This window comes from Diospyros lotus, chromosome 6, assembly GCF_014633365.1.
Source record: "Diospyros lotus cultivar Yz01 chromosome 6, ASM1463336v1, whole genome shotgun sequence".
Taxonomy (NCBI): Eukaryota; Viridiplantae; Streptophyta; class Magnoliopsida; order Ericales; family Ebenaceae; genus Diospyros; species Diospyros lotus.
In genome coordinates this window covers 17,534,239-17,558,292 of record NC_068343.1, presented here as the reverse complement: position 1 = coordinate 17,558,292, position 24,054 = coordinate 17,534,239, and the positions used below count along the sequence as shown (strand labels likewise).

The 24,054-nt window shown below is 36.0% G+C and overlaps 2 protein-coding genes across 2 annotated transcripts; one reads left to right on the top strand and one right to left on the bottom strand.

The window, feature by feature from the left end:
• The first annotated feature begins 1,446 nt into the window (after window positions 1-1,446).
• Window positions 1,447-6,029, top strand: LOC127803303 (phospho-2-dehydro-3-deoxyheptonate aldolase 2, chloroplastic-like). Its single transcript, XM_052339428.1, has 5 exons — window positions 1,447-2,008; window positions 2,561-2,841; window positions 3,165-3,450; window positions 3,528-3,773; window positions 5,685-6,029. The coding sequence occupies exons 1-5, from the start codon at window positions 1,505-1,507 to the stop codon at window positions 5,943-5,945; spliced, it is 1,578 nt and encodes a 525-aa protein (XP_052195388.1). The 5' UTR covers window positions 1,447-1,504; the 3' UTR covers window positions 5,946-6,029.
• A 9,457-nt stretch (window positions 6,030-15,486) lies between these two features.
• Window positions 15,487-20,730, bottom strand: LOC127804822 (ABC transporter G family member 1-like). Its single transcript, XM_052341853.1, has 8 exons — window positions 20,137-20,730; window positions 18,553-18,632; window positions 17,570-18,034; window positions 17,241-17,327; window positions 17,033-17,158; window positions 16,747-16,941; window positions 16,554-16,640; window positions 15,487-16,442 (listed from the first exon to the last, which is right to left on the bottom strand). Exons 1-8 carry the CDS (start codon window positions 20,669-20,671, stop codon window positions 15,786-15,788), a joined length of 2,232 nt encoding a protein of 743 aa, XP_052197813.1. The 5' UTR covers window positions 20,672-20,730; the 3' UTR covers window positions 15,487-15,785.
• Between the last annotated feature and the right edge of the window lie 3,324 nt (window positions 20,731-24,054).

Below are 24,054 nucleotides of genomic sequence, written 5' to 3'. Positions count from 1 at the left end.
GTGATGAAAGGTTTGTAAAGATGTTTATGAGATGTTATAATAAAAAGAGATTATGATTTTAATAAGGATTTGTTTTTGAGTTATAGTTGTGTGCTGTTCGGTATCATTTTTGTAATGACCCTCTCACAGATCCTCTTGGTGCTCGGGGGTTCCGGGAGGCGAGCCGTTACAATACCCATTGTGACGGGGGCTGAGACCAGACTTCACCCTTGCGAGTCGATAAGTGGTGGGGCTACGAGTGGACACCACCCCGGACCGGCTCAAAGTGGCGGGACTGCGAGTAGACACCATTCCGGGACCATTGAGCGATAGTATTGTTCTCGAGGTGGACGTGGATTCTAAGGGATAGTGTTGATCATCTTGTGGCCAGGGTTGTGTTGAGATCTGGATGCTATTGAGTGTGAGCGTAATGCTTAGACATGATATGCGGGTGATACCCGGGTTCATGTGTTGAGGTTATCCCTCTTAAGCAGAATTGCATTGTGTCAATGTGTCGATGTGGTTGCGTTGCCTTTAGACAGATTGCATTTTCTCTATTTAGGGTTAAGTGGTATGTGGGATTCTCTTGGGCTGAGGTATGTTGGAATATATCGATTTTATTCATGTTGCATACATTCATGTAAATGTTTTTGAACTCTTGCTTAGATGATTCATCATCTAATCTGGACTATGTCCCTGGAATATTCAAATGTTCCAGGTGAAGGTAGCGACGCTAAAGGGAAGGGAGTTATCGAGATGTAGCTGTTGATTTCGTTTGTAACCGTTAGCATATATTTTGTCTATGCTCGAGGTATTAGTAGTTGTTGTGAGAGATAAGACTCAATGTATTTTGTTTTGAAATGTCTTGTCAAACAATTTCTACGTTATGAATAAAGTGAATTCAGTTATGTAATTTCGAGGTTTCGATTCTACTTCCGTTGATGTGATGATATTGCTAGTCTTAGCTTATTCTTAAGTTAATATGCTGAGATAGTGGATTGGAATTGTCGGGATTTTGATTTATGTGGAGTATATGTTGTAAAAACAAAAGAGATTCCTGAAATTCCGAGTTAACGCGCGCTTCAAAAAAGTAAGGCGTTATAGATGTTGTTTGCTTCTTCTATTGTTTTGTATTTGGGATTGAGTCTATTTCTAGGTTTTCCTTCTCTTCATATCCTTCAATATCATAACCCCAGGGATTTTCGATTTGTAAAGGGATTGAAGGGCTTTGCTATGTTGCCCATTATTGGGCAACATAGCATTGCTGAGGGATTGAATAGGCTACTATTTTCAATGATTTTACTTCAGAAAAAGAAATGAAATGATGATTTACTAAATCCATGTGAAAAACCATCAACCCTTTCCCATCTACCAGGCTGTAGATCTTGTATCTTGTCTTCTTCCCTACCCACACTTTTGTCTCCCCATCTACCGTTTGGATCCTATATATAGTCCTCCTTCAAAACCACAAAACCACCAGAGCCAAGGCAAACATTAATCAAAGGAAAGCACAAGTACAAAACAAATGGCCTTCTCAACCACCTTTCCGTTACTCTTTTCCAAATCACAACCTCTCTTCTCTTCATCACAAGCAAACCTACCCACTTTCCATCTCTTCCCAAACAGCCACCGTCCCAGCAGATCCCGCCGCCCCATCTCCGCTGTGCAGGAGGCGGAGGCGGATGTAGCCATTCAGTCACTTTCTTGTAAGGTTATGGGCAGAAGGTGGAGCCGTGATAGCTGGAAATCCAAGAAGGCTTTGCAGCTCCCCCAGTACCCGGACGAAGCTGAGCTCCTGTCGGTTCTCAAAACCGTGGAGTCGTTCCCGCCTCTGGTGTTCGCCGGCGAGGCCAGGACTCTGGAGGAGCGGCTGGCGGAGGCGGCGATGGGGAATGCGTTTCTGTTGCAAGGAGGTGATTGTGCTGAGAGTTTCAACGACTTCAGTGCCGACTACGTTCGCGACACCTTCAGGGTTCTTCTTCAAATGGCTGTTGTTCTCATGTACCGTAGCCAAATGCCCGTCATCAAAGTAATCATCCATATTCATTAGAAATTACTCTAAAAAGCTATGGTTACAAACTTACAGTTTTCATCATCAGCATAACATCACCTATATAACAACAGTACATATGCTTTTGATACATTAATTTTTTACATAACAATATTACTTGTATTTTATCCGTAATTATTTTGAAATGCTAGCAGGATGTTCTTCTTCTTACTGAATCGTAATTCAGCACTCAATCACTGGAGCTCGTTCACTACTTTCAAAAATTAACCTAAAGTATCCAGCTGATTCTCGAAAATATACAGTGATTATTAATTATCATACAGAAATAAAAATACAAGCACTGTCAAGTGTTTAACCAAATAAACCTGGGGGACATTTCGGTCACTGTCATTAATCCAGTAGTGTCATAGAATACGAGTGCCTTTAGGTTTGAAGCTTGGGAATGTACTGTTCTGTAAGGCTCTTTTGGGATTCATGGCCTTAATCGTACTGTTCTCTTATAAAAATTAGTCACCTCAACAGTGGTCCTTCAAATGGCGAGAAAGTGAGTTTCGTCCTTCAATTATTTAGGTTGGGAGAATGGCCGGCCAATTTGCGAAGCCAAGAAGCAGAATGTTCGACGAAAAAGATGGAGTGAAGCTGCAGAGGTACAAGGGAGACATCATAAATGGCGACGCCTTTGACGAGCAGTCGAGGACTCCCGACCCGCAGAGGATGATAAGGGCTTACTGCCAATCGGCGGCCACTCTTAACCTTCTCAGGGCCTTCACAACAGGCGGCTACGCCGCGATCCACAGGGTGTCCCGCTGGAATCTTGATTTTGTAAGGCACAGCTCCCAGCTCGGTTATAGGTATCTCTCTGAAGTCTGATCTCTATATCTTCACCTTCATGCACATGAAAAACCTCCATTAATTTTTCAACGAAAATGACACTCATATTATTCTTGGCAATAAAAATGGGTAAGGCTAGACGTAAGGAGCGTGTTTTAGTTCCTGGCCGCCTTACCCATGAGGTTAGATCTTAGCAGAGTTGTTTCCATAATGATATATTAACGTTCTCACTGCCCCAGCTGCCGCCTAAAAATTTGAAAATAATACTTGCTAGATGACAATGCAAATATTACAAGCTCGTTCACTTTTTAAATTTCACTTAAACGTCTCGTTTTTTGGGTAGGTATAATGAAATAGCTGATAGGGTTGACGAGGCTTTAGGATTCATGGCTTCCCTACGAGCGAGTGGACTCGGAGTCGAAGATCCGGCCATGGCAACAACTGAGTTTTGGACGTCTCACGAGTGCTTGCTTTTGCCATATGAACAAGCACTGACTAGGCGGGATTCGACCACAGGCCGCTACTATGACTGCTCCGCTCACTTTCTCTGGGTTGGGGAACGCACTCGGCAGTTGGATGGCGCCCATGTCGAGTTTCTAAGAGGAGTTGGCAATCCCCTCGGCATAAAGGTAAAACAATAATCAAGGGCTGTCAATTAATAATTGCAAGGGTCAGGAGAATTGCATGTATTCTTATGTTGATGCAGGTGAGCCAGACGATGGATCCGAATGAGATGGTGAAACTCATTGAACTCTTGAATCCTGACAACAAGCCAGGAAGAATAACGGTGATTACAAGAATGGGTGCCGATAACTTGAGAGTTAAGCTTCCCCGGCTGATCCGCGCCGTCCGGCGAGCTGGCCAAATCGTGACCTGGGTCTGCGATCCCGTGCATGGCAACACCATCTTGTCACCCTGCGGACGCAGAACCCGTCCCTTCGATGCAATCTTGGTAAGATCGATTTCCATTTACAGGAAAAAAGAAAAAGAAAAAGAAAGATGCATTCGATTTCCCCATCTTATGCAATTTTAATTACTTTCAATTATTCTAATAATATTAGTTTCAGTAAATGAATAAAATCAAGTTGGTCACCGACATACTACTATTATTAGCAGAGGCGGGGGAGTGATAGATACAAGTTAAGGGGCCCAAAAAAGTAGAATGATTTCTGCTCATCAATGCCAGAACTGTCCATCTTCAAACAGTACGCTCTGGTCAGTTATTGTAAAAAACACACGAATTAAATTAAAGTTCAGCTGTCTGGCAGATACCCCCTGAAAATTAATGCACATTACTCACCCCGTTAGTTGCAACTTAAAAAGTGTAATTTTTAATTTTTAGTTAAAAAAAAAAAAAAAGTAAGAATGTGTGTTTGTTTTAATTTGTAGAATTCTAGTTTATAACTTCTATTACCTTTTAGAAAGGGATAGAAGTTGACTTTTTCAAAGTTGAAGTATCCTAACTTTTATAACTTCTGATTAAACAATCACATTTTAATGACATTTTTGTGACAATTTTGCCCTTATTTTTAACAAAGAATTACCTTACTGTCCACACAATCAAGCATCTCTCTTTTCCATTAAAAACTTATATATATATAATAATTAATTTTTAACACTTGAAACTTATACATATATACTAATTAATTTTTAATTTTTAGTTATAACACTTGTGTTGTTGTCAAAATATAATAATTAGAATTTTTAAGAGCGGAATGCCCGTAGATGCCGTCGGCCTCAAGACTCGATCGAAAATTTGGTTGCAAAACTAAGGTGGGCTTTCGAATGGCTCTTCCGAAGGCTAGCTCGCAATAAGCTCTAGTCGAGTTGGCGATGTTCTGGAAAACTGATACTCTCGAATGGTTCCTTCCGAACTCCCCTTTCGAAGGAACTTGGGGATGCGACGGAGATGCTGCTTCCGAAAGAACGGGCAAGTCTTCCAAAGGGTTTTCTTCTTCTCGGGCAAGAACTCCTTTCTAAGGAACAGGATGATGTTTCCGAAGGAATTGTAGGGTTTTTCCGAAGGAACATGTGCAGTGCTTCTGAAGGAACGAGCAAGGCCTTCCTCAGGAACTTGAGGTATGGTCCTTCCGAATGATGCTTCTGAAGGAATGGGATGATGCTTACGAAGGAACTGTAGAGGGAAAATAAAGGTTAAAAGGCTCGCGGGATTTTCTTCCCGCGAAGACTCTTTGATGGTTAAGTTAGTAACGGAAGGAAAACAATCACGAGGAAAGGAAAAGAAGCTAAGTTTCTGAAGGAAAGTGGGAGAGAAATATCGATGTCTAGATCTTTTTTTGAGGGTTGAACCTGACCTTTTATAGAGATCGAGTAGGGAGTAGACGTGGCCTTTTCGAATGGTGCTTCCAAAGGAACCTTCCCGCAATGCTTGGACTTCTCCAGCCAGGTTCTTTCCGATTATTGGGCACAACGACTTGAAACTTATACATATACACTAATTAATTTTTAAATTATTATTCTATAACTACTAAGGGTATTATGGACAATTATACAAAAATAAGCTATTTTACAACTTATGGTATCAAACACTACAATTGTTTAACTACAACTTCTGAGAAGTTACAGCAAATAGGTTCACAATTTATTCTAAGTTTTAGAAGTTATAATCCGAGAAGTTAGAAGTTATTATTTCTCTAATTAAATTGCAACAAACGGGGCCATTAGATCATGTTTTCATTTGCAGCAACAAATAAAAAATTATAAAAATCATATTTTCATGTTAAAAGAGATACAAGGCAAAAACTAGTTCTAAATTGACTAGGATAAAGTACAACTTAATTATGATGATGGGTTCATTCTTGTTTGTCTACTAATGCCATTTAGTGTTTGTACATGGCGACAGGCGGAGGTGGAAGCCTTCTTTGAGGTGCACGAGGAAGAAGGGAGCCACCCAGGAGGGATTCATCTAGAGATGACAGGGCAAAACGTGACAGAGTGTGTTGGCGGGTCGAACACAGTGACCTACGAGGATTTGGGTTTGCGCTATTGGACTTATTCTGACCCAAGGCTCAACGCTTCTCAATCTCTAGAGCTTGCCACCATTGTCGCAGAGCGATTGAGGAAAGGAAGGAAGAATATTATTGCAACTCGAAGGCCCGTTTAGGGGGTTGTTTTGCTTGCCCTTTTTTTTAATAATGTTTAAGTTATTTAACTTTTAAGTTGATAATATGTTTGGATAAATTTATTTATAAATTATCAGTTAATAATTATGTGTTTAATTTGAAAGAGTTGATAAACTATCAAAACTTGACAAAAAAATTAAAATGATGTTGAATAATATAAAATTTTTATTATTAAATATTGATAAATTATACATAATTATTAAAAATATATTAATATAATATTATTATATATATATTTATAGTTGTTATATATAGACAATGGCAGCAACGAGGAGGAAAAATATAGACAGAGGAGATGAGGGTGGGGAAGGCAACGGGTAGCAATCCATGGGCGACAGATGAGCGACAATAGGGGAGAAGTTAAGCGGATGGGGGCGATAGGGGTAACAATCAATGGAGGCGATGGTTGATAGGAAACAACCAATAGAGACGACGATGATAGTTGACGATGGCTGTCGGAAGAGTTGGGGTGACAAGTGACAAGACAAAGGTTGAAGAAGAAGGACACAACTGAAAATTAGTATAAAAAAAAAATGAGAGTAAAATTGTAAAATCATCCAACGCATGTTAAAAATTAGTAGCATTTTGCAAATAACTTATATGCAATTAAATCGATAAGCCAAACACCCTTCATTTATGTCTCTAACCTCACTGGTGAGTCCATTAATGTATTGAAGTATTTGTATTTGAATTTAAAAAGTAAATGTCTACCATTTGCTTCTGATCTATGGTTTCAATAACTGCAAATCAAACTGTAAATTACATTTATATATCATATTTTCTTAAAAGTATATCCTGTATAAAAAATTAATTTAATAATAACAGTAAAAAATAATGAAAAATCAAAGGGTAAATCGTAAAAAGGTCTTAAAATTTTTAACCTGTTTATTAACTATATAACCAACTTTAACTTTTTTTTTAATTATATACTTTTAACTTTTATTTGACAATATAAACTCTCATTTGAGACCTTTAAATAGGGATGATAATTGCAATTGAAATCGTAGGCAATCGAATCGAAACCAGACTAGTCAACACGGTTAAAAATTGTTTAATTGAGTAATAGTTTGGTTTGGAAAAAAATCGAACACTATTTCAATGAGTATGGTTTGGTAATAATTTTTATTAAATCCAAACCAAAACTCGAATCGAATATGTGAGTAATCGAATCAAATCGAACCGAATATACATATATATAATATATTTATTTATTTAATATATTATATATACACATAATATATATTGACTAATACATTTTTTTACAAGTATTTTAATTAATTTATTACAAATATATAAAATATTTAACATTTATAAAGTAATTAACAAATAAAAATAAAACTTAATTTTAAATTATTTTATTTTTATCAATCAAATAATTATATCCAAGAAGTTTGAAGTTAATTTGTAACTTTATGCAAGAAGAAAATTTTATTAGAGTTTGTCTTTGTTTATAGTAAAATTATCAAAAAAATTTATGAATACTATTTACAAGAGTTTGTTTTTGTTTGTTAGTATAGATTAAACTAAAAAAATTATGGTTAAAATCGAAATTGAATGGTTTAATTATGATTTTTAATTTTTAAAATTAATGAATAATGATTTAATTTTAATTTTAATAATTTAGATTTAATTTAATTATAATTTTGACAAAAATTAAAACCAAACCCAAACCCAACAATTTGGAACGCTACCTCCAAACCTACCATAGCAAAGCAAAACCCAAGTGGGACCTGGCTTCAGTTCGAGCATCAGCATTAATGACTCGGCCAGTGACTCTCCAATCCATTAATAGACTAGTACTAGTATTGAAGGAGGACATTATGAAACTTGACCACATGGGAATAGTAGAATGGGCCTTCTTAGACTTAGACAAAACCATACCCGGTGACCATTACTTCAAAAATAAAGGCTTGCCCCACAAAATCCAAGGGTCAGATTCAAAAACCTGCAACATCATATCTTGTTCATATATACATATAAGAAAACTATATATATATATATATAAACCCATGTTATTAGAAAGTACCTCAATCAAGCCCAATTGGGCCAGGCTCGATGGGTTATATGGTGCACAATAAGGAATGGCAGGCACTTCTTAAGAAATTAACCCGTTAGTGTAAATTGCCTGTGCCTGGACCCCAACTGAACCACATTAAGGGGAGGAGGAACCTTGAACTTAACAAGCTCTAGAACCTCGGGCAGGTGATAATGCATCTTCGCCAGGATACGAGGTCCCCCATCATTGAACATTAAAGCCCAATACTTAGGCAATCTAGATGATAGGCCACCATAAGCACCATGGGAATAAAACTTGGGATTATCACCCATATTCGAATCCCCCTTATCTTGCTCAATTAATTAAAAATTACAAAACTTCCTATCAAATAGAGATGTCAAAAGGGACGGACCGACCCGGGTCGGCCCATTGGCTTTTTAAATGGGCCGGGCTGGCCCTTTTACTAAAAGGGTCGGGCTGGGCCCGACCCACTTTGCCGTGGATAAGGCCCAACTCGGAGCCCACAGAGCCTAACGGGCTGGCCTGACCTTTTTTTTTTTTAATAATTTTTTAAAAAATAATGCATATAATATATATATATATAAATATCAAAATAATGCATATATAAAAACTATTTTTTTTTCTTTTTAAATAATTTTCTATCTTAAGTTTTAAATATTATTTCATCATTTTATATTTCAAAATTCTATATGCCTTATAAATTTTCTTGTGAATTGATATGAAAAATAATACACATATAAAAAAAAGAATGTTTATTTATAATTTAAATATATAAAAAATTTAACTTAAAAATTTTAAATATATTGATAGTTATTATTTATATATATTACAAAATGTAAATTTTTTAGCATCTAATATCAATAATTAATAAAAAATAATATAATTAAAAAAATAAATAAGCAATTTATAGAAGTTCGAACCATTTGGTAAACAAATGGCCTACTCCTCTCTCTTCAAGCTATCACTTGAAAAAATTCAATAAAATAATTTTTTTACCTTTTTTACATGAGCTAACAACCATCCCTAATAATCCTAATCTCTTTTTAGAGGTAGGAAATTTTTAAATCCATTGCTGCAGTAAGATCATTATCTTGTGGCTAGCAAAAAAACTCTCATCACTCTAATGGCGATTGCCAATACTGATTGGTGAGGGAGTACAATAGTTAAATTAAATTTTTACATCTTTTCGATTAAATAAAAGAAAATAGTATAAAATTGCAAAGGTAAAGTGGCTTCAGCCAGTTATCAATATCATCTTCACTTGATTCATGTACTAACTCGATCTTTTGTTGTTCGAACTCCACATCGAGCAAATCTTTAAAGCAAACACACATTTCCAATATTTTTGGTGATAATCTTGATCTTTTTGGATCTAACACCCTGTTACCTGCAGAAAAAGCAGACTCTGATGGTACTGTGGACACCGGAGGAGTTAGTATATCACAGACCATGGCAGCCAAAACAGGATATGTGTGTTGGTTTAGGCGCCACCAGGCCAAAACATCAAAATTATTTATTTCATCATCAAAATATCTCTATTTAAATAAAAGTCTAATTCATTAAATGCATTACTTGACGTTGTAGTTGTTTTTTTTTTATTGTTTACTTCTCAAAAATTTTGAAAATTCAAATTTTAAATTTCTTTTGGATTTTGTTTGTTTTGATGAGTCTTCAACTTGTTGTCTAGGTTTAAAATGAAATTCGTATAAATTATACATTTCATATACTAATTGTTTAACTTCATATTTCATATCATTTGTATCAATATTCATAGCATTGCCATAAAAATTTAAAAAATCATCTACAGCATTCCACTTTTGTGTGGGATATAATGTACTAGCTATTAGGTAAAGCGGTGGAATTTGCGTCCAATATTTCCTAAATTTTGCTTTCATTGGGTCAAGAAATGTCATGTAACTTTGATGTTCTCTATATTTATCGAAACAATTTACTATACTATATATTTCTCTTAAAAAAAGATGAGTTGTTGGATATTTACAACCAAAAAATGTAACTGTAGCATGATAAAATTGTTTTAATATAAAAATAAGTATATCTAACAAATTCCAATCAAGTTCAGTTATGTGATGAGATGGGGGCATTTCTTTGTTCCAAAATATTGTTAAAAGTTCTCTATATGGTGTTATCATTTGTAATAACAAAAATGTTGAGTTCCATCTAGTTTCAATGTCTTTTGAAATTTTTTTATAGGGTAGTTGATAAGCATGAACTAATTGTTTCCATTCTCTAAGTCTAGACGTATTAGTGCGTATGAATTTTAAACAACTTTTTACTTTTTCTAATGATTCTGAACCTACACGAAGACCATCTTGAACACATAGATTTAAAATGTGACATGTATATCTATTGTGAAACAATTTTCCCCCTAAAATTAAGGGCACATAAAGTTTTAATCATTCCACTGCGACATTATTATTACTAGCATTATCAAAAGAAATAGCAAATAATTTTTCTAAAATATTGTAATCTAATATGGACTATGAAATCGCTTGAGTTATGTAGTTTCCACTGTGTGCTTCTACAAGTTCTTTAAAAGTAATTATTCTTTTTTGAATAGCCCACATGTCATCTATCCAATGTGCTGTCACACATAAATAATGATTATTTGTTAGTCCATCATACCATATGTCAGACGTAAGTGAGATTTTACTAGTAAGTTGATTAAATATATTTTTTAGCTTATCTTTATATATTAAAAATAATCTCATTGCTTCATTTCTAATAATGTTTCTAGAGAAATCTCTAGACTGTGAATTGTGTATAGTTTTACAATACCACTTAAAAGTAGGATCTTGTGCAAACAAAAAAGTGTATTTTGCTTTAATTATCATTTTAACTAAACACTCATTGTCTAATTCTAGATTATAGCGATGAATATTACCTGAAAGATTTAATTGAGTTTGTGTACTACCTTTTTCACTACAGGCCATTGCCTCCTCATGCTTTGCCGCTTGTCTTTTTAGATGACCTGTTCCATCGCCACACATACATTTTATACATACCTTACATTGAGCCTTTTCACCCCCACCTTCAACCTGAACTATTTCATAATAGTTCCAAACAACACTTGACCGCTGTCTTTTGCTAACAGCTCCCACATTTGACAGACCTGCATCATCTTCTTCGTTTTCTTTGGGTGTTGGTAGGGGTGGAAAATCAGCAGACCTAGCAAAGTTGATGTTGTTATCTTTTTCTAGTGAGTCAGGTGGAAGTGTTTCATCATGATCTGCATAATTTATGTTATACAAATCATGAATGAAATCCATTGAGAGTTGAGGCTGAGGACGACGAGATGGATGGATTATGGGATTAGATGTGTTAGACCGTGGTGGATCCATAGAACCAAAAAGAATCCCACGAGAAAAATGGGTGGATTTTGAGCGACGAAGGAAAGACATTATTATTGATAAGAATAATATTTAAATTGTGAATGGATAAAACTTATAAAATAGAAAGGTAAAAATAAGTAAGAATTAAGAAGTGAAAACTCAAGAACAATTGAACAACAAAATTGCATGGAATTCGAAAGTAAATGAAAATAACTCATATTTGTTCTCCTATTTATAGACAATCAGGGGACTTGCAAATTTGAATTTCAAATTCAAATGTTATGAAAAATTCGAACTTCGGTGAATTTCAAATTTTCAAACGTTGTAACAGAAAGGTTAGGGAACATTTGTCAGGCTATCACAAATACTTGTCACATTATGACAAAAAAGTGATAAAAAGATATAACTTGACATGGTAAATTGGCAAATGTGGGTAAATATTCAATTTCAAATGTAAGTCTGGCAAGCTTAATAGTTAGCATGTGATCTTTATAAAGACATAATGAGTTGTCACAAAACTTGTGACATGCTTTGCCCTTATGTCAACTCACAAGCAAAATACATGTAAATTGTAAAATTTATAAAAACATAATGAGTTGTCACAAGATTTGTGACATGCTTTGCCTTCATGTTAACTCACAAGTAAAGCAACATACAAATTGCAAAATTGTGGGCTTAATCAACCAACCCATAAGGGCCTAACTGATTGGGCCCATAAGGGCCTCATGGGCTCGACCCATAAGGTCCCAATGGGCTGGGCCATGGGTCGAGCCGGGCCCTTAGATGGGCCGGGTTGTGAGCTCAAATTCTTTGGCTCGATCCGGGCCATTTGAACAGTGACATGCCAGTCGCTCGACTTTTTTTACACCTCTACTATAAAAAAATCAAATCGACACATAAATAACATCTATCATCATTAAAATTTAAACCAATTTTAGATGAAATGGGCCCCATCAAATGAGACTTACTAGAAACATCAAAAGACTTCCTGGCCACCTAAGGATCGTTCTTCCGGCCACCACCATTAGTTGTCACTAACCCTCCTTTACTAACCACATTAATTGTCTCTCCCCTATCACCGACCACTGTTTTATGACAGAGGACCGCTAGAGGCCTAGCCGCAGTAGTATCCAAAAGCCCACCACCGACACCCTTTATACTTTCCCCAATTTCTTCAGCCATGACCCTTAATTCATTTTTCACATTTCTTAAACATTTTGTCAACGTGTTAGTCTTCTTGTTATTTGACTTAGTGTTCTTGTAGTGTCTTTATCTAGATAATATTTTTTTTTTCTCGCCCTGTATTATTACTTGGTGTTTATCCTAGTTTAACTGTTTTTTCTCTTTTACTATTCAATAAAAATCTCATTTATATAAAAAAAAATTATTCTTGAAAGGTTATGACTATTTATAAAAATGTGACTTATGATAAATAGATTAATCTATACTAATGGAATAAGATTGATTCTTTTTTCTCTGTTTTCTCAAAATATATCGAATTATTCTAAAAGAAAATCTTTAAAAATTACTGATTATAAATTTTTGCGACAAATTTTGAAGGTAATTTGTCATTAATCTCGCAACAATTTTAATAATAACATTTTAAAACAATGTCTCGTTAGGATTTTACAAAATGAACAAATGTCCTGTCCTGTCCTGTCCATTCATTCGCACACAGCCAATGAACAAAATGAATTGTGTCGAATCGATTTTACAAGAAAAACAAAAAATTCTGAACAAAAGCATAACGATTTCACCGACAGAGAGAAGGTCATCTCCTGCACCGCCGCTCCCGACGATGGTCTGTTCTGCAGCAAAGAGGGAACATGAAGGACAGAACACGTCCGCAAAATTGAGGGATAAGGAATAAGGCTCGTGTCTATGACTAATAAATGAAAATTGGAGAAGCTAGAAATGGGTTTTCTTTTCCTTGTGGGCTTGTTAATTAAGGTTAAAAAAAATAAAATCCCACGATATAGATTGAGTGATCGAATGAGCAATATATTTATGTTAATTTAGTGGATCACGAATTCGACTCTTACCTTATGCAAGAACTAAAGATCTAACTTGCGATTTACCTCTCCTGACGTATTCGATGACACAAATATAGAGAACCGTGTAAAAACGATCATCTTAAAATTAAAAAAAAAAGATATAATAAATATTTTAAATTATTTTTTTTATATTTATTAAATAATTTATTTAATAAGACTTAAAAAGGACACGTAACTTTTTATATAAAATTTTATAGATAAAAAAAATACTCATATATCTCAAATGCATTTTAAAAATTTTAATAAATAATTTAATAAAAATTTTAAAATATTATCAACTCTATTTTGACTATTTTATATTTTAATTCAGAAAATATATGAATCTTTTATCTTAATATAACTTTTATCCTTCTTGCAAATAAAATTGGAGAAGTGGGTTGATGGGAAATGTGAGATGTCTTGACCATTCAATTCAAATATGACGGTTTACATGTCTCGCCCAACACATTGAAAGTATCAAATTTGACTATTTACATAATATCATCATGGTCTATATTAATTCTTCAATCCATCTATATTAAAAACAAGTATAATATTTATTATGTATATATTACATTATTATTATTATTATTATTTCTAACTACATTGATTGATTTAAATATTGTAGAATTCACCAAAAGGTTAGTTCAAACAAGTTTAGATTCAGGATTAATTATAAGAATTATCATGGAATTGAAAAAAAAAAATCTAGAAAAAAAATTATAACTATATTACGAATCGAGTAATGATCAACACTAAACCCTTCTCACCACCCTTGTATCCGACCTCAACTACTAAAAATAATACCCTTTCTAATGATTCTAAAAATGCTTTAATTTCAACCTCTTCTGCCACATAATTGGATCGATCGAATAATAGAGGCCATTTTTGCTCGTCTTTAATGGAAGTCTTCTTATGAAATCAAATAATCGGAAAGTCTATTTTTCTTTTTTGGGAATTCATGATAATTGTTAAATAGGAGAACAACAAGAAGGCCTATCCAGAACCTAAAATCTGATAACTTGAACATCGATCAACCCTTGGAACAGATCAGCTTTGGTTCATGCCAGAGCTAATTAATTGTCGTAGTCTTGTACATCTGGAGTTCTATGCCACAGTTTTAAGACAAACATTATAAAATTTGTTTTGATCGTGAATTTTATTCTGGAGTTGAATGGTGCTTTTTCCTCTACAACCCAAGGATTTTCCAAATTTCGATGTTTTTCTTGCCTGCTTGTTTATCATATTTCAATGATTTACATGTCGACCCGAATAACAATAAACATAGCTACATGAAGGTCATCAGGTCTTTTGTTTTCAATTCAGAAGACAATCTCTCGATTAATTTGGCACTTGACGTCTTTTGCACATCAACAATTAGGAATTGGGGAGAAGTATTTGAGACCTTAGTTTTGATTTCAATTTCTGAATTCCAAGTAGCTTCTAGGAAACAACACATCTCTCGTGGTCGTGTGGGTTTAAGTTTGAACGGAATCAAAAAGTAGAAAGAACATGAAGGGGTAAAGTAGATACTGAACACAACCACCATGTTCGGCATCTGGTTCAACAGGTTGCTTTGAAATTCACCTAATTTGTTGAACTTTCGATGTCAAAACCCACAATTTTTAACCCCCAAACGAAGGAAGAAAAGAAAAGAAAGGCGAGGCAAAAACGAACATCTAATTTGACCGGAAACGGAGGAACAAAAAGGACTTGATCATTTCAAATTAATTACCAGTGTCAAATTAAGATGGATGGTGACGGTGATAGGACCAGGCTTGACAAATTCTCAATAGATGACAAAATAGGAAAGCTATCATTGCTGACGAGTCGATAGAGTACTTATGCTGCAATTGCTTCTGTAGGTTCATGGTTGCTTACTGGATGGAATTACTTAAAACATGGAAACTGTTGGTGAGCTGCTCCAAAGATGACTGTTTCCTTTGGATTTGAACGTGACTTGTTTGAATTATCGAATGTACTGAACTGGTCAAGATTTAGACAGGGAGTAAGCCTCCAACCAGATACTTGAATAGAAAATTAAAATGCATCGATTAAGTTTCTGAGGATATAATAAGAAGTTGAGATGGTATAGAATCTTGCTCATGTGCATGCACCACTGTAGGAATTAAGTATGATCTATATGATTTCGACATGTATGTCCCACCAGTACTGATTTTCCTACGAAAATCTAGAATTGTACGTTATGCTACAAAGATTTTACTCAAAATATCAAACCCGTGGATGATAAATTAAGTAGCAAGAATACAACATACGATTTGCTGATAAGCAATCACCCTAATCGCAAATCCTACACAAGCCATTAATTCATCCTGAAAAAACAAACTTAGATCGATATAGATTATGGGTAGCAACAGAAAAGGCACACACTTGGTTCTTCATTGATGCCCTGGGCGTCGATTATGGATCTTCAAACTGCGCCGCCGCCTGTTTAGACGGAGCAGCATCGACAGATCTAAGAATGGGCTTAACCTTTTCGATAAATTTCACAATACCTAGAAACATGAATCGGTATAGAACCACCATTCCCAACAAAATAGCAAGATCCACCCACTTAGAGTAACCCATCTCCACTTGCCAAGTATTCCTCAAGATCTCTTTGCCGGTTATGGTGGCTGCCTGCCTCGCCTCATTGTTTGGGAAAATTAGGCCTTCGAACTCGTTCTTGTAGAATCCTTGATACGCATACTTGTGAAAGGAGATGTAGTACATTGGGTATCTCCAAAAGGGCTCAGGAAGATCGTTTGGTAACCGGAAGAAGCCTCCGTTCAGCATCATCACGCCCTGGATTCCAGCTCCAGTTATGATGCCCATGAGAAAATCTGGAACGACGCTTGCGACGATCATCATCAGGCTCTCCACCAACAACATGCAGGCGAAAAGTACAAGAGCGAAGCAGAGGAAATGGTCGAGCGTTTTCTGAAGTCCGACGAGGTAATAGGCCATTGCTCCGGGTAGTACAGAGATGAGAAACAAGTACGGGATGGAAGACAGTGTGTTTCCAACGACGAAAGCGCCAACGCCATAGTGACCGTTTAACCTTTCTCTGGTGAAAATCTGATTTTGATCCAAGTAAGATTAATGAGATAAAATAAGTGTCATTGAAATCTATCATTTTTCCAGAAAGGATCTCGATGTATAGGCTGACACAGGGTACAAAGTTTGCACCTTCATATCCTCTACAAAAGAAGGGAATCCACCGATCGCCATGAAAGTCAAGAATGATGCCACAAACATGAGCATCGATCCTCTAGCCTATAAGAAAATATGCCAGTAGCCAAAACAAAGTTATTAATCTTTTCACCGTGTTTGTGTGTGTGTGTGTGTAAGTATAGAGATCAGTTTTTGGTTAGATGGGTACTTGAATGGAGCCAAAACTAGATCCAATGTTGTAGAAGATGGTCCCAACACACAAGCACAAGGCGATGTAAATTGCTAGACGAAGCCAGTAATAGCCCAGATCTCGATACATGTTCACAAAAGACCTCCTTGTCAAAACAAGGCTCTGAGTAATGAATCCCGCTTGACTTCCCCCCTTCTCCAGCGTTTCCCCTTTCTACAAAGCAAGGTAAACTGTCCCCTTTAGATTTATTTCTATATGCCATACGTTACACATAAATTGGTATAGTCTTTGGTGGATTGCTTACCTGTTGGCATATCCCATACACTCGTTCTTGAACTTGTTGCAAATACTTGGATGACTTGTATGATTTAACAAGAACATCGATAACCTGTACAGTAGTCATACTTTGGCCTAGTCCTTGTTCAACATCCTAATGATCAATAGCAACTGATTTAAGCAAGTGTTTGGGACTATAATTACATGGAGCAATTATATGTTGAATAGCTACTCACATTATCGAAGTCCTTGTTGATGGTTCTGAGATAGTGATCAGACGGGTTCCTCATGGTTGGACATGGGAAGCCATTTAAAGAGAAAAACTGCACAAAAGCAATGCAAGAGTCATTCTTGAATCCCGGAGCCCATCAAATTAATTAGATTAATTGATGTTGGACAAGCTGCAAACGGATTCACCAAGAAAATAGATCGAGCCACAGTAAAGAAAAGTGCAAAAATTCCCAATTCAACATAGTCGAAGCCCACTTTGGGGGCTTAAATATGTTAATATGGGCGTGTACTTGGAAAGTATCGTACATCGTATCGAAAGACCAACGTTAGTTACCTCGTTCGTCGCCGAAGTGGAACCAAAATAGACCAGCCTACCAGAGGAGAGAAGGCAGAGATTGTGAAAGAGCTCGAAGACTTCACTGCTGGGCTGATGGATGGACGCAATCACAGTCCTTCTGTCTTGTTGGGCAAGCTTGATGATCCGATTCATGACATGATAAGAAGCAGCACTGTCTAGGCCACTGGTGGGCTCGTCGAGGAAGAGAAGCTTGGGGCGTGTCAAGATCTCAATGCAAATGCTAACTCGCCTCTTCTGTCCGCCACTAAGGCCTTTGGAGCTCCAGCCGCCGATCCTGGTGTTGATGGCGTCCTGCAAACCCATCTCTTTGATTGTGGCCTCTGCCCTTTGCTTCTTCTCGGCCCTTGACATGGAGTCTGGAAGCTGGAGCTGGGCTGAGTAGTACACGGCTTCTTGTACCGTTAGTGTTGTCATCAAGGTGTCATCTTGTGTCACGTAGGCCTAAAATTATCAAAAATGATATGACTAAAGACTGATGGAAATTTTCTTTTTTGATAGGTGATTTCCCCCCATTATATGAATTCTTTTGATCATATGTGACGTTATATCCATGTACCATTATAAGCACACTTAAAACAGAAATATATATAATTTGGTCAAAATCTTCTTTGTATTTTATGTCTATCATTATGCGGGTTGTCGAACTATCCAAATTTCCGGCAACAAGGTAGCAACCGAGTTCACACCATGGCCGTGAATTTTACGTTCTGGTTTACAAATTAAATAATTCAGCAAAATGGGTTAAAAACTAATTTCATAACGAATCTTATTAGATCATTGACCTCAGAACGATCGACATCTAAAAGATATCATTTTCAAAATTCTTTAAAATATAAAAGAAGGTGGTAAAATTCGTTGAAATAAATAAATATATATTCTTAAAATTTTCAAATTCTCCACTCTAAATGAAAAAAATAATGACATCAGAACCTTCAAACTCGTATTTTCTTCTTCCTTACCGAAGTGCCGAATGCTAGGGTTTGCTTGCGGCCATTGATGAGGATCTCTCCTGTCTGCTTTGTCTTTGAACCTAATCTCCCTGCAATCAGTTGTTCATCTCAAACCCAGTTACCATATAATATTCTTAACCACCTCACTTTGCGTATACTAAATTTATTAACAATTAGGAAAATGGAGAAACAGACGTGATATAATTTGATTCTTGTCTGTTACTGGAATTGGCTACTACATGCATATATGTTTAATACATGGAAGTCAATTCTCTAATTATAATTTTCTGCATAAGTTAGCAAGTCAACATGCTATAAGTTTGTTTTATTCTATTTTATTTTATGTTACTTTTGAACAGTCAACATTCATCATAATTCATAAATATTGTTTTCGAGAGGACAACCACCTTATGCTTTCTCGACCTTGACACTGATCTACGATCAGCTACTGGTCAATTCGTTCGACTGGCTAATGACAAGTTTCATTCTTTTCTTTTACTTAATTATACAAGCAAGGTAGTAAGGTGTGTCAAAAGTCAAATGTGGTATGACTTTGCTAGCTAGGGGTTGGCATTTCTATAAACCTTCTCCCTCCCTCTTAGGAAAGTACTTCAATTTAATTAATGTGATCGAATTTTGCTAGCGACGGGTCGGTATTTCTATAAACCTTCTCCCTCCCTCTTACGAAACTTCAATTTAATGAGACCCTTCCTACCTGTAGATTTAAATCTAGTATTTTTTGGGAAAAAATGAAAACATAAATAAATAAACCGATCTATATTGATAGCACTTGCCCCCCCCAAAAAAATAATATTAAGGATTAATACTGGGAGTTAAATGATTTAATCAACGTGAAAGATTTCTTATAAACAAATTAACATATCGTTCATCAGACATCATTTATTATTTTCTAGCACCCTTTGGGTAGGATTAATTTTTACTAATGGGAAAAATCAAACACGAAACCTTCTTCCTTTCTCCTCAAGTTTGAAAGCCTATAAATATCAAATCCGCAAATGTTGAAACTACATAATCAACGTCCAGGATTGAGCCCACAAGATAACAGTAATTAATTAACGTAGCTAGTGTTGGATTATGAAAAGAGTTTAGGTACAGACTTTTCATGGAGTTGGCTTAGTAGCTAGCTAGGACTTTTCCAAGATGCATGACTTAATATTTAAACTCACGATCATGATAATATTTTAATTCTATTAATAACATTAATTTTTTAAAAACATTACGTAACAACATGCCTAACCAAATATACAAATCCATGATCCAAGACAACTTTCTTAAGAACATCAATTTTTTAAGAACATTTCATTTGAAGATGCCTACTTAATATTCAAACTTACTAATAACTCTTTTAAGAATATAAATTTTAATTTAAAAATATTGAGTCGGTGAAGACATTACTTTTACTCGATGTTTACTAGGTGAATAGGTAAAATTAAGTCATATTACCTAGTAAGATAGAGAGATATTTTGATCCACTTTGACATCATAACAAAAAAATATTTTTTTAAAACAAAGTTTATGAAAATTTAAAATTTTTATTTTTATATTTTTTCTTTCTTGGATATGGTAGGATACCTGCTAATGCATCAAGAAGTGTTGACTTGCCACAGCCGGAAGGACCCATGACAGCCAAAACCTCGCCGGGCTCAACATAACCGTTGACTTCTTCCAAAATGGACCGCCGGCCACCTTTGTTCCCCGGCACCGTCACCGACAAATCCCTCCAAGTCAAGAAAATACCATTTCCTCTATAACCCACTTCTCCCAGATAGTTATTAAGCCTCATTACCGAGTCATCTTGGATCAGTGGTTGCTTGGAGTGATTCAGCTCCACATCCAGCGATCTCCCGATCTGCGAATCCAACGGAGGTGCTTCAATGGCTTCAGTATGAGGAGGCAAATTGTTAGGACTGCTCTGATACCCCTTGTTGAGACCGGCGTTCAGGCTTCCCAAACCCGTGCTAAATGGGAAATTCGGCTCCATCTTGTCGGAGATTACGTGTACTTCTTCCTCAGAAGCCAAGCTTTCTGTGTCTGGATCATGATCATTCTCCTTTCTTGTTGAGCTAGCACTTGGCTTCCATCTGGGCACGTCACCTGGCGAACTCATTTTGCATGAAAATTGTATTTGCAGAGAGAGAGAGAGAGAGAGAGAGAGAGAGGGGGGGGGGGGGGGGGGGGCGGACTGGATCAAGGAAATACAAGGCAATGAGAAATGGGTTTGTAGAGATCAGTCTTATATAGCAGTAAAGATTATAATATTCTTGATCGGAAATTTTATGGAAGCCCAAGTTGCCACGCGATTGACTTTGAAAAGAATGAACGTCGTTAGCGTTTTCACAAGAAATCTATAATTTCGGAGGACTATGGATACGTTTGATTAATTGAAATGAGGTATATTAATTAATTATAATTATGTGGTTGAATATATTTAAGAATAATTAGTTGAGATTGTACGTGACATGCCCTTATATATTATCTTTTTGAATTGCTCTCTAATACACGAATCTACACTGGACTTTGAGAAATTAAAAACACACACACACATATATATGATATAAAAATTGCCGACTAATCATGTGTTCTTAATTTGGACGCTTAAACGGCCTCTTTTAATTCTTTTATTTGATTTTCTAAGTGTTTAATTTTTTCTTCCTAATTTTTAAATATATTTCCCACTTATAGATTCTATGCGCTAGTGAGTGATATTCTCGTGTGATGAATAATCCAATGGAAAAGATTTAAAGAGGTGTCCAGTCGTTGCCATTTGGCTTATCATTTCAACTTCATGAATTGGGAATTTACTTTCAAATGTTCAAATTATTGGGAGAAAATTTAAGTTTGTCTTCCTCTTTTATTAGAAAAATAAATAAATTTTATTATTAGTATGAACCGTTGTTGCTATGAGCCTAGCTAACACAAAAACAAAGTAATAATAATAATTTTTATATATAGTATCTTGAGGCGGTCTAAGTTGCGCAAAAATGGAAATGAAAAATAAATATGATATGAAATGAAAACGAGACACTTCGGATGCATTCTCTTTGTTGTTTTCAACTCGTTTTAAGTTTTTCAAAACAATAAAAATGCATTCACTTTTTTTTTTTTAAGTAAATGATATATATATAGATAGAACTATAAAATGTTTGTACAGAACACAATCTAGGGCATATCCTAGAGAACACACTCATATAAACAAAAATAGATACTCAAGATCCACACACGACAAGATCAAACCAACATAAAAAGAACACAAAGGCAGTACATGGAATAGAAAAAGTAACAACTCTAGTTTGAAGTCAAAGTCTGAGGCAAAAGGCACTCCAAAGCATGCCATCGTGGTCAAAGAGAAGACCAAGAGCAAACAGTAGACCTGAAGGAAGCCACAGAGAAGCTACTAAGCTAACAATGTGAATAGAGATAAACTATAGGACTGGGAGGATAAGCATGAATCAACTGGTCCCAGGACCAACACAAGAACACACACTCAAGACCATAACTGTCAATATATAGACCTAAGTCAAGAGTGCTGGTCGGCAAGGAGCCGCCAGACATGTCGAAGCGCACAGCTCTGTAAAGTATGTGAGAAATGGATGGTGACCAACCGAGTCCACACTGTATCTACTGGGCGAGTTGGTTCGTAGACTGCTCGAAATCTCGTCAACATCGGTTGTTGCGCTCACACCACAAAAAGTATACCATCACCTGCAAAACTAAACGATTAGCAACATGCCAAGGATTCTTACTTTTCCATCGAGCCGCCGCCCATAGGACCCTCGTCTCCCATCGACGCTAGGGCCATGCAAACTTCATTACACGTCAAAAAAATGACACCACCTGCCTAGAATAAGAACACTCAAAGAATAGATGATTGTGACTCTCAGACTCTGCCTTACAAAGAAAACACCTATTAGGAAATGAAAGAAACAGATTAACACGATCAAGAGTATATAAACGTTCCCTAATGGTTAACCATAGAATAAATGAACACGCAGGGACTCCATACCTAAACCACACAAACTGATACCAAGGGACCCGGTCCCGTTGTTGTAACAACCCTTGTAAGATAGACTTAACAAAGAAGGCACCATCTTGAGCCGGGATCCAAACGAGCACATCGTGGCAGCCCACCCTAGGGGAGCCTGACATCCGATGTTGGATAAGCTCTAGGGATGGGGATGTCTAGTCCAACGACCACTCCCACCTACCATCAACAATGATTTCAGAGACACAAACTATAATCGAGATATAAAGCCACTGAGAAAGCTAGTAGAAGAAACGATCGACAAGGATCCCAAAGGGATGTCATTTATCATACCACATAAAAACACGACTGTCATCCCCCACCTTCCACCCAAACTTAGCTTTGACCATCGGCTAGATAGATAATAGTTTCCGCTAGTACCAGGGACACAAACGCGGCACTAGAAGCATCCATAGGGCATTCACTTTGCTATTTATAAAAATGTATTTTCAAAAACAAAAAAATAATTTATAAAGGAAACCCAAAACAATATTTTGTTTTGAGTGTTTTCAACCAAAACATGGAAAGTGCTCCCCTCTCCCCTAGTCTCCAAATCACTTCTCTCTCTCTTTTGCTTCTCTTCCATTCCTTTTCTCCTTTCTCCCTTGTCCATTCCTTCTCCAGCCTCCACTACAAAAAAATTAGCGTTTTAGCGACAAAAAATTTCGTCGCTAAAACATCAAATTCCTTTGCTAAATTTTTTAGCGACCGATTTAGTGACAGGTACCTTTCCGTCGCTAAAAAGGGCGTCGCTGAAATTTAGCGACGGGTATTTTTTAGTGACGGAATCAACGACGGGGGTTGTACCCGTCACTGATTAGCAACGGGGTTGACTTGTCACTAAATTTGAATTATTTTATTTATTTATTTATTTATTTATTTTTTAGCGATGGGGTTGATCACGTCGCTAAATTTTAATTTTTTTATTTAATTTTTTTTATTTTTTAGCGATAGGGTTTAGCCCGTCGCTAAATTTAAATTTTTTTTATTTAATTTTATTTTTATTTTTTAGCGACGGGTGTGAGCCCGTCGCTAAATTTAAATTTGTTTATTCATTTATTTTTTATTTTTTAGTGATGAGGTCAGCCTCGTCGCTAAATTACCTGTCGCTAATTCCATCGCTAAATTCAATCCCAAATTTCAAAATTCAACGTGCGTTAAGCCCAGAGACCTCCCCTATGTGAGCCACATGGCTGCGCCTCTGCTCGCCACGTGGCAACGCTGGGATATTACTCCCCCAATTATTATTCTCAAATTTTCTACCGGATTCGAACCTCCAACCTCTCATAATCAAGTTTCACGCGCGAACCAACCGATCTAGAAGCCTTCTTATTTATTGTTATACATAAAATATATTTATAGTATTCTTTTCCAAATATTTCAGAATTATATTTATACACTAAAATTTCTTAACCTTATTTAATAATATTAATTTTAATATTAATGTAGTAAAGGGAAATGAATATTAA

Bases quoted from the DNA above. Each gene is read 5' to 3' on its own strand.
- LOC127804822 (XM_052341853.1), bottom strand. From the start codon at position 20,671: ATGAGTTCGCCAGGTGACGTGCCCAGATGGAAGCCAAGTGCTAGCTCA. The intron at 18,035-18,552 runs GTAAGGAAGAAG...TGATAATTTTAG, and splicing joins CCCTAGCATTCGGCACTTCG to GCCTACGTGACACAAGATGA. The intron at 16,942-17,032 runs GTAAGCAATCCA...CTTGCTTTGTAG, and splicing joins TGTATGGGATATGCCAACAG to AAAGGGGAAACGCTGGAGAA.
- LOC127803303 (XM_052339428.1), top strand. From the start codon at position 1,505: ATGGCCTTCTCAACCACCTTTCCGTTACTCTTTTCCAAATCACAACCT. The intron at 2,009-2,560 runs GTAATCATCCAT...TCAATTATTTAG, and splicing joins GCCAAATGCCCGTCATCAAA to GTTGGGAGAATGGCCGGCCA. The intron at 3,451-3,527 runs GTAAAACAATAA...ATGTTGATGCAG, and splicing joins GCAATCCCCTCGGCATAAAG to GTGAGCCAGACGATGGATCC.